Source organism: Piliocolobus tephrosceles, chromosome 1 (assembly GCF_002776525.5).
Source record: "Piliocolobus tephrosceles isolate RC106 chromosome 1, ASM277652v3, whole genome shotgun sequence".
Classification (NCBI taxonomy): Eukaryota; Metazoa; Chordata; class Mammalia; order Primates; family Cercopithecidae; genus Piliocolobus; species Piliocolobus tephrosceles.
This window is the reverse complement of record NC_045434.1, coordinates 178,279,496-178,292,894: the sequence shown is the minus strand read 5'-3', so window position 1 is coordinate 178,292,894 and position 13,399 is coordinate 178,279,496. Positions and strand designations below refer to the sequence as shown.

Genomic DNA, 13,399 nt, shown 5'->3' with positions numbered 1-13,399 from the left:
CCTCCCTGAGTAGGTGGGCTACAGAGGAAGTGGGGAGGAAGAGGGAAGCCAGGCCCCCTGATCTGAGAGGAAGCTGAAGAAGGCTGGGCCTTTTCCTTTGGATCTAGATATTGTCCATTTCACTGAGGAGCGGGTAGCTGCTAATCTAGGATCAGCGGAAGGTCATTGCTTAGGCTGTCCTGGCTAGAAGAGCACCTCGATTGTGCTAGGCCTTATCTAAGGAGAATGGCCACTGTGTGCCAATCCCTGAGCCAGGATAGCATTTACTGGGTGTCAAATCTTGTACTGGAAGCACCTGCTGTGTGCGAGAACCTGCATCAGCAGAATGCCCACTGTGTGCCATGTCCGATGCTGAGATAGCACTCATTGTGTGTCAGCCCCAGGTGAGGAGCCCCTATGGTGTGCTAGGTCCTGCACTAGGGGAGTACCCCAGGTATGCCGAATTCTGTGCCAGGTAAAGACCCAATGTGTGCCCAGCTCTGAGCTGGGTGAGCGCCCACTGCGTGCCTGGCAGTGTGCTACACGAATGCCTACAGGGTGACAAGCTGTCTTCTAAGGGAGTGTCTAATGTGTGCCAAGTCTGCACTAGCTGAGCATTTGCCACATGCTAAGACTTGGGTTAGGTGAGTGCCCAGGTAGGGACAGGCCCTCTACCAAGGGAGTGTCCAAGGTGTGCAAAACTTTGTGCTTGGTGACCTCCCAGTAAGGCACCAAGCCTGCACTAGTTGAGCACTTGCTATATGCCAACACTTGGGCTGGGTGAGTCCCCACTATGTGCCAGGTCCTATGACGGATGCTATAGACAGGAGGTGCCCAAACCCTCAGGGCAAATCATATGAGAACAGGTCAGGGTGGGGCAGCCCCTGGCGGCCTGTGGTGCTTGCAAGGCCTCCTGGGGATTTGGATGCTCTGGCACCCAGAGCCCTAATCCAAATGGGTCTGTTCCTGTTCATTGTGAGGCTTCCCGGTGGCAGAAATAATCAGCGTGCTCAGACATGAGAAGAGGTCAAGGAAGCCCGCCAAGACCCGGACTGCCCAAGACTCTGCATAAGTGGGCAGTGGCACTAGGGAGGGGACTGAGGGGGCCTGCCTGGGAAATGGTGTGACATTGGTGGGTGAAGGATTAAAACTGAGCTAGTGGGGGCTCTCTTGCCTCCTGTCCTGGGTCCCTCTCCTCCAGCCCCTTGTCCTTTGAGACCTAGGTGGCCTTGCTCCACACGTGTATGAGGGCCTAGGTCTCCATGGAAGGACCACCCCACCCACCCCCTAGTGCCCCCAAGCATCCCAGCTGCTCCCAGGCTTGGAGGCACCCTGGCCAGCTGGGTTCTCGCACAGCCCTGTCCTAGGAGCTGCTGAGGCGTGAGGGAGGCAGCTGAGCTGGCCTGGCAGAGACCATCTGGGCTGGGAGTGAGGGAGGGACACGTGCAGCGGGCATGTGGGCCTGGGCACGTGCTGGTAAGCTGCTTGTTACCCATGGGGCACTGGCTGTGGCATCCAGCAGAAGCTCCAAGGATAACACAGGGTGCCTGCCGACACTGAAGAGACTTGGAGGGCCAGTGTCCTCACACCCAAACCTGGGTAAAGTGGGATAGAAGTGAGGATCCCATGGTAGGGGCCAGTGCCTGCTCCATGCATGCCAGGGTACAAACAGAGCAGCAGAAGCCACAGAGAACTGTGATGGTCCAAGTGCATGGTTACACACATGCCCCTTAACATCCTCTTTTGATCTACCAGGGTATCCAAAGAAGAAGCCTGTCAGAATGATGCTTCCTTAGTCACTGGCCATAGGAAGACATGGGAGACACAAACGTGCTGACTGGGCTGCCTGTGTTAGCAGAGATGGGGTTCGGCTGGGACCAGCTGCCCTGTGCACCTCAGAGGCTGTGTCTAGAGACAAGCACTGAACGGAGGTGGCTTCAGTCCCAAACTGGAACCCAAGAATAGAGTGGAATAGTCCAAGGTCATCAGCAGAGCTGAAAAGGAAGCAGGAATAGAATCTCCAAGCAACCACTGGGGGTGCCCATGGGACGGATGCTATGAGCCTCAAACGCAGCAACAGTGGGCAAAAGCCAAAGGGCAGAGAGCGGGGAGGAGAGCGAGCCTCAGCTATCTTTAGGCACATCCTAGTGCTGGGAACAGGAGTCCCAAGGCAGCATTCCCATCCACAGACAGGCTGGCCGGGCCGACCGGGAGAGCACAGTCCGGGAAGCTCAGTTCAGGCAGGGACTCTGGCACACTGGGACCCATGCCCTCTGTGCTGCTCATATCTCTCCGCCTGCCCTCCTCCCAGTCCTTCCAAGTCACTCCAGAGAAAGAAGAGCAACCAGGGAGGACTCAGAGGTTTCAGGGGGCTCAGAATCTCCATGGTAGGAAGGGACAGGGCCACACCCCACTTCCTATCACAAGCCCATGGCAATTCCAAGACTTCTCCAGGAAAGGTGGGGCCATGTTTGGGTTCTCAGATGGGATTCACCCCTAGCAAGTGTTCAGGTTCATAAGACCTCCATCTGGGCCCATTTCTGACCACCCAGATTTCAGGAATCTCAGGAATACTTTCAGGAGCTTGGTTCATTCAGACTTACTCCAATCAGTCAATCAGTAGGGGCTGGGCAAGAGGGATGGGGCCAGGGGTTGGATGCTGGAGGTTCAGAACAGGACCAGGTAGAAGATCCCGAGCTTGGAACAGAACCACCTGGTTCTCTCCCACAAACTGTTCTTTTTAAAATTTTTAAAATTTCTTTTTTTTTTTTTTTTTTTTGAGACAGAGCCCTGCTCTACTGCCCAGGCTGGAGTACAGTGGCACGATCTCGGCTCACTGTAGCTGGGATTACAGGTGCGTACCACCACATCTGGCTAATTTTTGTAGTAGAGACAAGGTTTCACCATGTTGGCCAGGTTGGTCTCAAACTCCTGACCTCAGATGACCCGCCTGCCTCAGCCTCCCAAAGTGCTGGGATTACAAGCGTGAGCCAGCACACCCAGCCCAAGTTGTTCTTTTAAACCAGGCACTTTGAGTCCCAGAAATCTTTGGTGAGAGACAGGGCTTGTTTGGGGAGGGCTCAGTAAAGACCCCAGGCCAGTGAATCTTTCATTAAATAAGAAAAGCAACACCGGAGATTGACAGGATGGGAGCTGCTGAGGGAGGGACTGTCCATGGTCAGTCCCTGGTCCCCACCCCCGGCAGCCGTCCAGTCTAGCCTGTCGCCAGGGAAGATCTCAAGAGAAGGAAGACAACCGTTGCCTCTGGGACAGGATTTGCCATCACTTTCCTGGTTCCTGCTTCTGGTGCTGACCTGGTCCCTCCATCAGCTAGTCTTGCTCCTTCAAGAACCTCATCCAGGCCGGGCGCAGTGGCTCACGCCTGTAATCCCAGCACTTTGGGAGGCCGAGGCGTGTGGATCACCTGAGGTCAGAAGTTTGAGACCAGCCTGGCCAACATGGTGAAACACCGTCTCTACCGAAAATACAAAATTAGCTAGGCTTGGTGGCACATGCCTGTAATCCCAGCTACTCGGGAGGCTGAGGCATGAGAATCGCTTGAACCCGAGAGGGGGCAGAGGTTGCAGTGAGCCAAGATCACACCACTGCACTCTAGCCCAGGCACAGAGTGAGACTTGGTCTCAAAAAAATTACAAAAATAAAAAGAATCTCACCCACCCCCCTGTGTCGCATGGCCTCACCACTACCTCCCCTGTGCTCTAAGGTTGAGGGCAAAGAAAAGCCAGGACTTGGGGAAAGGGTGGAGAGAGATTTTCTGAGAGTCCTCAGGAGAGCACTCAAAACAAAGTGTTACTTTTCAGACTGAGAAGGACCCAGAGAAGTGGAGAAAAACCAGGCAGGGTCTGAGAGAGGAGCCCTTGATCAGCACAGACTGAAGCCGCCCGCACTGCCCCACGCTCCACTGTCCTTTCAGCACATGAGTGACCTCCTTCTGTCCGCAGCACCTCTGTGACAAGGATGGGGCGCACACCTCCTGCCTTCTGGCAGATCTTCGTGGGCTCTGTGGGCTTGGAGCCTGACACTCTCTGACCTGGTAGATGAGGGGCTACCTGCCCATGTTGGGGTTAGCTGGGAACTCAGGAACCCTGGCAGTGCTGGCCTTCTTAAGCCTTCCTGTCATGACAAGCAGCTGGCAGGAGGTCCTGGGGGCAGGGCTTGGGACTCCCCTTCCTCCCCACAGTCTGGCCTCTGTACTCACCAGCATCCCTTTGGCACCTTTTCCTACCATGGCGGCGGTGGGTTGGGGCTTTGGTGATGGGGACCACACTCACAGGCTCTGCTTCCAGCGCCTTTCAGGCCACAGACCTCCAGAGCTGTGGAGAGAGCAGAGGCTGAGGTGAAGACTTGGCCATGTGGCCCACAGGGCTCTCCAGACAGGTAGTGTGGAACCGCCCACCACCAGCCGGCCCAGGCCCTCTGCCAAGCCATGTCCACATCCTGCTCCTTTCTTTCTGGAAGACCCTCAGATCCAGCTCCTTCCCAGTGCCCCCAATCTTTCCCCTGGATCTCTTGATCTCCAGGCTTCCTGTCCCAATGGGCAAAGGTCTATTTTTGACTCTCCAGATGCCCAATCCTGTAAAAGATAAAAAATGAATACCGAACTGGGATGGAGTCCAATTCCTTCATGGTCTGTGTGAATGGCTTCAGCCTTTCCCGGAGGGGAATCAGCTCTGGTCAGCACACTCTCCCCATCCTCACCCCAGCCAGGCAGCCATGATGGCCCTTCCCCAACTGGGTGGCACCCAGTGTGGGCTCCAGGGCAGCTGGGCTTGTTGTCATGTCATTCACTTGGACCGAGCTCTGGGCCGGCCACACACCCCTGTGCAGCCACGCCTCCTTGCACTCCCAGCTGTCCCCTTCACAGCAGTTCACCAGGTGAAATTCTACAAATCCTCAGCACTGCACCAGGCTAAATGTCACCTCTTCTCTGCAGCCTTTTCTGACCCACTCTCTCAAAAGAATAAAAAAGTTGCTTCCTCCTTTCTGTTTTGTGCAAATCTCTACTAGTATTCTTATTTCATATGACACTTATTTGCTTTTAAGTTCATCAACCATGAGTCAGTGAGTTCCCCGAGGGCTTGGGACTGTTTCTTTTACCCTCTGTGCCCAGCACGTTGCACAGCACTGGGCTTGCAAGAAGTGTTAGTTGAATTGAAATGAAGGGAAATAGCGAAGGCAGGACCTCTGGAATGAGGGATCCAGACCAGCCCAGGATCTTGTGGGAAGCATCTGAGGGGCAAGGTGGGGCTGGCGAGCTGTGGGGCAGCAGCCACGTGGAAGGAGCAGCCCCACGGCAATGCTGGTGCACACTGGCTTAATGTCAGATGGGATGGAAGAAAGGTTAGTTTTTGACAGGCCTCAGGAGAAATCCATCTTCAGAGAGCCTTAAAGAGTTGTCTCATTGCATTCCAGCCTGGGTGACAGAGCGAGGTTCGGTCTCAAAAAAAAAAAAAAAAAAAAAAAAAAAAAAAGAGTTATCTTGGCCGGACGTGGTGGCTCATGCCTGTAATCCCAGTACTTTAGGAGGCCAAGGCAGGTGGATTACCTGAGCTCAGGAGTTCAAGACCATCCTGGCCTACATGGCGAAACCTGGTCTCTACTAAAATTACAAAAATTAGCTGGGCGTGGTGGCGGGTGCCTGTAATCCCAGCTACTCGGGAGGCTGAGGCAGGAGAATCTCTGGAACCTGGGAGGCGGAGGTTGCAGTGAGCCGAGATCACACCACTACACTCCAGCCTGGGCGACAGCAAGACTCGATCTCAGAAAAAAAAAAAAAAATTGTCTCATGGGAGGAAACCCCTCCTCAGGGCCTAGACCCAGGAAGGATTATAGCTCTGCCTCTCTCTGGAGCCTTTCCTGCCTTCCCAGGGAGTCTGTTCCCAAGGCTACCTTGGGCAACTGTGCCCTACCCAAAGCCACCTGTCAAGGGCCACCTCTCACCTACAAGCCCAGGAAGTCTCTCGAAGGCTGGAGGAGAGATGAGGAGGCTGCTCTTTGCCTATGCAAATCAGCCCTTGGCTTTTTTAGGCCCTTTGCCCTGGCTGCCTGGTCTCCTGCAGAGCTTCTCTTAGGGCAGGGTGGGGACAAGATGTGACCCAGGCTGGCCTGTGGCTCAACTTCTTCTCCTAAAGAAGTTCCTGCTCATGGCTTTGGTCTTCTGGGCGCAAGTAAAGAAAGACGGGGGTGTGCTCCCTCAAAAGGAGATCACACCTTGTCTTCTCTCACCCCTGTGCCTCCCTCTCCAGCTGTAAACTCTAGATTTGACTCCCTTAAAGCCACCTCTCCTCAGTCAAGGACTAATAATGACAATGATGATAGTAACAGCAGATGGCATTAGAAAGAGCCATGTCAGCTGGGTGCAGTGGCTCATGCCTGTAATCCCAGCACTTTGGGAGGCCGAGGTGGGCGGATTACCTGAGGTCAAGAGTTCGAGACCAGCCTGACCAATATGGTGAAATCCCGTCTCTACTAAAAATACAAAAATTAACCAGGTGTGGTGGTATGCGCCTGTAGTCCCAGCTACTCGGGAGTCTGAGACAGGAGAATCGCTTGAATCCGGGAGTCAGAGATTGCAGTGAGCCAAGATCACACCATTGCTCTCCAGCCTGGGTGACAGCGTGAGACTTTGTCTTAAAAAAAAAAACCAAAAAAGCCACATCACGGGTTGGAAATTATTAAGTCCACTGGTCAGGTAAGTGAACTGAGGACACTGTGTCTCCAAATGTAGGCTGCAGAGGGCCCTCACCCAGGTTATCCTGGAATTCCTCCTAGTTTACCATCAGAGAGACGGACTCGGAGAGGTCAAATGCCTTCCTTGTAAGTGCTCGAGTGAGGACTTGAACTAGGTTTTCAGACCTGACATCTCTGACTCTGATTATCTCTGACTGCAAATGCAGTCCCTGTCCTCAGGTAGTTCGTGGACTGGAGGGAAAAGACTGCTTCATGGCGGCTTCCAGGAGAATGAGCTGGGTGTAAAGCTTTGCTGCTTCTCCTGCCTTTGACATTCCTGTTACGTGGCCCCATCCATCCATTCAGAAAACACCAACTGATTGCCCATGGTGTCCAGCCCCTTCTACGTGTGGAAGATCCACAACACCAGGCCCCACACACGCCCCTGAAGCATTTGTGGGCCACCACTGACAGGCAGCAGCGGGTCACAGAGGCAGTCTAGCACAAGATAAAGAGCTCAGGCTTTGGGATCTGGTAGGCCTGGGCTGGATTTCTGGCTCAGCTACTCACTAGGTATATGATTTCAAGTAAGTTACTCAACCTCTTTGAGCCTTAGTTTTCTCAATCTGGAAGATGGGGCTAATAGTAATTTCCTCATAAGTTCTGAAGTTTCTGCCTAATTTTTGTCCTTACCACAAGCCCTCCACATGTTCCTCCCCTCCAATCTGTTAATCTTCCCGAAGCCCTAAATCCCTGATTCTCTCCAACAGTTTTCCACAGCCAACAGGATACGGCCTAAACTGCTTAGCAGGCATTTACGGCTGACCACAGCTAGACTCATTTATTCCATAATATTGATTGCAGGTCTGCTCTGGGCCAGAACTGTGCTAGGCACCAAGAACTCAAAGGTATCTGCACTCCTGCAGCTTACAGACTAAGGGGAAAGAGTTAAACTGATGACTAAAATTTAAAGAATTACAAACTGAGACCAGGAGCAGTGGCCCACGCCTGTAATCCCAGCACTTTGGGAGGTCAAGGCAGGCGGATCACCTGAGGTCAGGAGTTCGAGACCAGCCTGGCTAACATGGTGAAGGCCCATCTCTATCAAAAATACAAAATCAGCTGGGTGATGTGGTGGGCGCTTGTAATCCCAGCTACTTGGGAGGTTGAGGCAAGAGAATCACTTGAACCCAGGAGGCAGAGGTTGCAGTGAGCCGAGGTCGCGCCATTGCACTCCAGCCTGGGGAAAAAGAGGGACCCTCTGTCTCAAAAAATAAAAAATAAAGAATTGCATACTGAGATAAAGAATGTAAAGAGAAAGATTGTGTTATGAGACTCTACAGTAGGGGGGCCTGGCCTTGTGTAAGACTAGCGGAGGGCTTCCCTGAGGAAGTGATGTTTAAGGGTCTAAAGGAGTAAATTAGGCAAAGTGGCAATAATGAGGAAGAGAAGAGGAACAGAGAGTCAAGCAAATGAAACAATATGTGGAAAGGCTCTGAGGCTGGAGCTCAGATAGTCAGGGGGAAATGGTCAAAGATTAAAGTGGACAGAGAGGCCTGGCCAGGGCCTTTGGGGTCTGGATTTTGGTCTTCATCTTGAGGGCAAGGGTGGCTATTGAAAGCTTTTTTTTTTTTTTTTGAGACGGAGTCTCGCTCTGTCACCTGGGCTGGAGTGCAGTGGCCGGATCTCAGCTCACTGAAAGCTCCGCCTCCCGGGTTCACGCCATTCTCCTGCCTCAGCCTCCCGAGTAGCTGGGACTACAGGCGCCAGCCACCTCGCCCGGCTAGCTTTTTGTATTTTTTAGTAGAGACGGGGTTTCACCGTGTTAGCCAGGGTGGTCTCGAACTCCTGACCTCGTGATCCGCCCGTCTTGGCCTCCCAAAGTGCTGGGATTACAGGCTTGAGCCACCGCGCCCGGCCTATTGAAAGCTTTTAAGCAGAAGATCAACTTCAAGGAGGAGCAATTGGTGGAATGTGCATCTTGAAACCATCCCCCTAGATACAGTGTGGAGAAAGAACTGGAAGGAGGCTGAAGTAGAAGAGAGGAAATCAATTAGAAATGGGCCAGGCCAGGCTGGGCGTGGTGGCTCACACCTGTAATCCCAGCACTTTGGGAGGCTGAGGCAGGCGGATCACCTGAGGTCAGGAGTTGGAGACCAGCCTGACCAACATGGAGAAACCCCGTCTCTATAAAAATACAAAATTAGCCAGACGTGGTGGCACATGCCTGTAATCCCAGCTACTCAGGAGGCTGAGTCAGGAGAATTGCTTGAACTCTGGAGGTGGAGGTTGCAGTGGGTTGAGATGGCACCATTGCACTCTAGCCTGGGCAACAAGAGCGAAACTCCATCTAAAAAAAAAAAGAAAGAAAGAAAGAAAGAGAGGAAGGAAGGAAGGAAGGAAGGAAGGAAGGAAGGAAGGAAGGAAACAAGGAAGAAAAGAAAGGAAAGGAAAGGAAAAGGAAAGGAAGAAAGGGGCCAGGTCAAAAATGAGGGGGCTCAGGTTAGGAAGGTGACAATAGGGTGAGGAGAGGTGCACAGATTTCAGATAAATATAAAAGGCAACATGGGAAGACTTGGTGATGAATCGGACTGGGTAGGGGGAGGGATAAGAAGGAGTCTCTGGTTTCTGTTGGTGCTGTGGGAAGAAGCCCATCCCAGAGAACAAATGATGGTGAGGCTGCAGGTTTGGTGCGGGGACAGGAGGGCTGGGTTGGACAAGCTGGTCTGAGCTGCGTGTGAGCCACCCAAAGGCAGATGTTGAGACATCAGTCACAGAACCCTGGCCCATCTTGACAGTCTCACTGCTGAGTATCAGGGCTGCCAGGTCAATCAGTTTTAACGGTCCATCTTGGAAAAGCCCTGGAGTCCTCACTGGGGATGGAAAGGTGACAGGCTCTTTCCCTGGGTTCAAGGACCTCACAGTTTAGTAGGTAGGTAGAGGAAGAAGCATAATTTCCATTCACTGTAATGGAGGAAGTGGAGGAGTTGTGGGAGCAGGAAACAGCCCTTAGTTCTACCTGGGAGCCCAGGTCAGCAACCTGCGGCCATCTGCCGCCACGTGAGACCACCCAGCATTTGCAGAAGGCTCCTGCTTCATGCCTTTGCCCCAGCACCCGTTCCCTCTTTTTTGAGCACCCTTGTCCCGATATCCACCTGTATATATCCTACGCATCCTCAAAACCTATCCCAATGCTATTATCTTCATGAAGCCTTCCTAGGTTCTCCCCGTTGCTGTCAGCCTTCCTACTGTACCCCCACACTGTGTACATCTCAGCACGCTTGCCACACGTAGCAACTGCGGCATGCTTCCTCGTGCCCAAGTCTGGCTCCCTACTAGATGCAGAGTTCTCCCAGGGCAGAGGTGTGCTTCTTCTGTGTCCCCAGAGCCGGGAACTGAGCGGGTACAGCCGCAGTCGCCGCATAGGCCAAGTAAAGGGGGCGTTTTCTCTGCGGTCCTTGGAAACACTTGAGCATGCTCAGTGTCGCCCATTAGTCCCTAGAACCAGTCCCCTCACCCACTACTCTCCAACCTTCTGATGCTCCCTCACTTTGGGAGTCTTTAACCTTTCCGGTTATTCTCTCCTTCCCCATTCCTCGCCCCGCAGCCTTCATTTTCCAAAGGCCGCACCCCCACGCTCCTTTCAGCGGAGAAATAGACCGCGCTTTGTGCGGAAGCTGTCAGCGAGCCGGGGTCCAGTCTCCTTTAAGAGTGATCCGCGAGGGGGTGTGGCTTGCCGAGAGCAGGCCCGAAAGGGGGTGCGGCTCCTTTAGGTATCTGCGGGCCCGAGGCGCGGAGGCCCCGGGCCGGCGGGCAGGGGCGCGGTCGGTCTCAAGGCAGCGGCACCGCCCGCAGCGTCCCGGTTCCTCGAAGCGGGGCGCGTCCGCTTTAATCGGGAGAGAGATGTGGGGGCACGGGCGTTACATCAGCCGCCACGTGTGGGCCTCAGCTGGCTTGGAGGCGGCGGCCCCGCCCCCGGCCCCTGCGGTGGAAAAGTACCGGGGCGCCGAGGTCCCCGCCCCACGGCCCCGCCCCCGGGCCGGCTCCGGCCCCTCCCGGCCCTCGGGGCAAGCCCCACTCTCCCGCCCGGCCCCGCCGCCTGCTCGCGATCTGCAGTGGCTGCCGGGTGCGGAGCGTCGGCCGGGGGTGGGCGCCCAGGGCTGCTAGGCCCCTGCCCTCACCTGCGGCCGCCCGGCCCCGCCCTAGGCGTGCCGGTAATGAGGGTTGGGGTGGGGAGGGCACGGATTCTTTCCAGGGTAGCAGCCCCCAAAGAACTCGCTCGCTCGCAGTCCCTTCCCAAAGCCGCGGCCAGAGCGCGGACAAAGAGAGGCTGAGTGCGCCAGGACTCTCCCGCGCGGCTTCCCGGGTCCCGCGGGCGCACGGGCACGGGCACCGGCACCGGCACCGGGAGGGCAGATAGGGAGGCAGGCCGGCTGGAGGGACCAGATAGGCAGCCAGGCTGGCGGGCGCTGAGAGGCGTTGGAGCGAGCGAGAGCCCGCACGCTAGGCGCAGGCACGGCCGATTATCGACCCCCTCAGGCCCCCAGAGCGCAGAACCACTGGCTCTCCCGACGGACAGTGCCACGCTCTGGCTCCGGCGCTACCCGCACAGCCTGTGCCCGCCGCCCCCGATCGAACCGGCGTCTGGCGCCCCCACCCCCCCACCCCACGCAGGAGCTCACCCCGCTTCCCTCTCCCTCCCGCTTCAGCTCCTTGGTGACAGCGGTGACACCCAGCCGCGCGCACCTACCCCGACCTTTGCGGCGAGACAGACATCCCGGTGCGTGCACCCACACTCTTACCCACAGATGCCCGCATACATGCGCGATCACACACACACACACACACACACACACGCACACGCTGGTCCTGGGGCTCAGCCCCGCGTCGGCTCAGACCGACTGCAGGACCGACGGAGGCGCGGGCCCCAGCGTCCCCTTCCCCCAGCCCCCTTACCATGCTGCAGCCCCCTGCCCAGGCGTGCTGGGTCCGCACCGCGGTGCGCCCAGGTGGCTTTCTTAAAGTGAAAGTTGCATCAGCTTCCCGAGGCTCTGTGCCGCGCCCGCCCCGCCGCGCCGCTCGCAGCTCTTCCACAGCCTGTTGTGTTTTGGTTTCGGGGAGGCGGGGGCTAAGAGTTTGGTGAAAGTTTGAAGAGTGGAGAAGGCTTGGGAGATCTAGCCAAGTCCCTCCCCTACCCGAAGAGCTCCCCTGGCCGTCCTCCCCTCTCCATCCCCTCCCCTCCCCCCGTGCAGACTTCTCAGGCTCCTCCTCCCAGGGAATAAAATTACAAGTCTCTCCAGCTTTCAGATGATTGATCCCCACGAACCCCTGGGAGTGGGCTCCACAAAGGAGCCCCCTTCTCCGCCCCTGCCTCGCTGCCCTCTAGCTGGGGCCCTTGAGCAAGCAGATGTGGTCCCCTTCGGGCTAGGGTGGAATAAAGCCAGAAGGCCTGGGGCACTTTGCGGGGCTGAGGCTGGAGTTAGCCCTCCAGGCCCCTGGCCTTCTGCGCCTGCGTTTCCCCTAGAGAGAAGTCAGAGCAAATTCCATTCCCTTTGGAGCAGAGCCGCTAGAGACTGTGGGCACTGCTGGGTAAGGCCTAGGTCCTACTCCTTGGAACTAGAGGGCTCCTGGAGCCCTTTCTCAAATTTCCCTCCTGGACCACCGGCTTGGTCAGCTCTACTTTTGAGGTGGTGTTACAGGGGCTGCAGACACCAACCTGGGATCCCTCCTCCTTCCATGGTGAGACAGACCTGGGTTACAATCTCAGCTAAAAAAAAGTCTTTGCCAAAAGGAGCATTGTGAGCCTCGGTTTCCTCCTCTGTGAAATGGAGAGAAGGGGCTAAGGAAATGCATGTGTGTGTATATAAAGCCCATTGCTCCAGGCTGCCTCTGGGGAGTGGTGCCTGGCATTTGGAATGAGGCTCCCACATTTGCATACCTTGTGAGAGCCACCACCTTTCAGGGAAAGTGGCCAGTTAGTACTGTCAGAGGAACTGGTTTTTGCCCTAACCTGAGTGGGGCATCTGCTCAGGGAAGGGGCCCAACCTACAGAGGCAATTTCTACTTTGGACCCTGAGTCCTCACCATTTTCTGGTCAGGAAACAGTTTAATTTTTTTCTTTGGGACTGTCAGCCTCCAATACATGCCAAACTCCCGTGAAACCAATTGTTGAGTGAGATTGCAGTTTATTAATTTATCAGAGGCACTGAACAAGATAACAGGCATCAAGCCCAGGCATTCCCTGCAATGCAAGCTCTTTCAGGCCACACGCAGTCCATTCCACAAACCTTTCTCAGAGCCGAAGTACAAAGACAGCTCTCTGTTGTCTCCTATTCACATTGGACTCCTGATCAGATCTGGGAAGACACCTTAGTCTTATCAGCAAGATTATTTTTATTTTCACTTTGTCCCCAAACCTAGTAGATATAGTATGCTTGGGATTTTTATTCTACAAACCAAGTGCAGGTGTTTCTTGTGTGAGTTGTGTGCACACACACCTGGATCTGGGCAACCTGTTGTGTCTGTAACCCCAGACGCCCGAGCCCCTGATTGTGTATTTGTGTAGGTGCATCTGTGGGACTGTGTGCACTGCAGCAGGTCTGTGTAGTTGTGTGTGTGCCCAATTCCTGGGACTGGGCAGATGGGGTCCAAGCCCTCTACATCTCTCCTGCCAGGACTTAACTTCCTCCATAAATTGTTTTCAGGATCTTCCTCCTTGCCTCCTCCCTGG

General features: G+C 55.1%; 1 protein-coding gene across 4 annotated transcripts in view; it reads right to left on the bottom strand.

Moving 5' to 3' along the window:
* SLC6A9 (solute carrier family 6 member 9) overlaps positions 1 to 11,908 on the bottom strand; it is a 36,072-nt gene extending 24,164 nt beyond the window's left edge. For 2 of the 4 annotated variants that reach the window (XM_023221386.1, XM_023221385.1), the window contains exons 1-2: positions 11,626 to 11,908; positions 4,199 to 4,313 (exon numbers count right to left, since the gene is read on the bottom strand). In XM_023221386.1, the coding sequence (XP_023077154.1) occupies positions 4,199 to 4,228 (30 nt within the window). In that variant the 5' untranslated portion in view covers positions 4,229 to 4,313; positions 11,626 to 11,908. The remainder of the gene's footprint in view (positions 1 to 4,198; positions 4,314 to 11,625) is intronic. The other 2 variants (XM_023221390.2, XM_023221387.2) reach the window with 2 other exon arrangements.
* Positions 11,909 to 13,399: the final 1,491 nt, after the last annotated feature.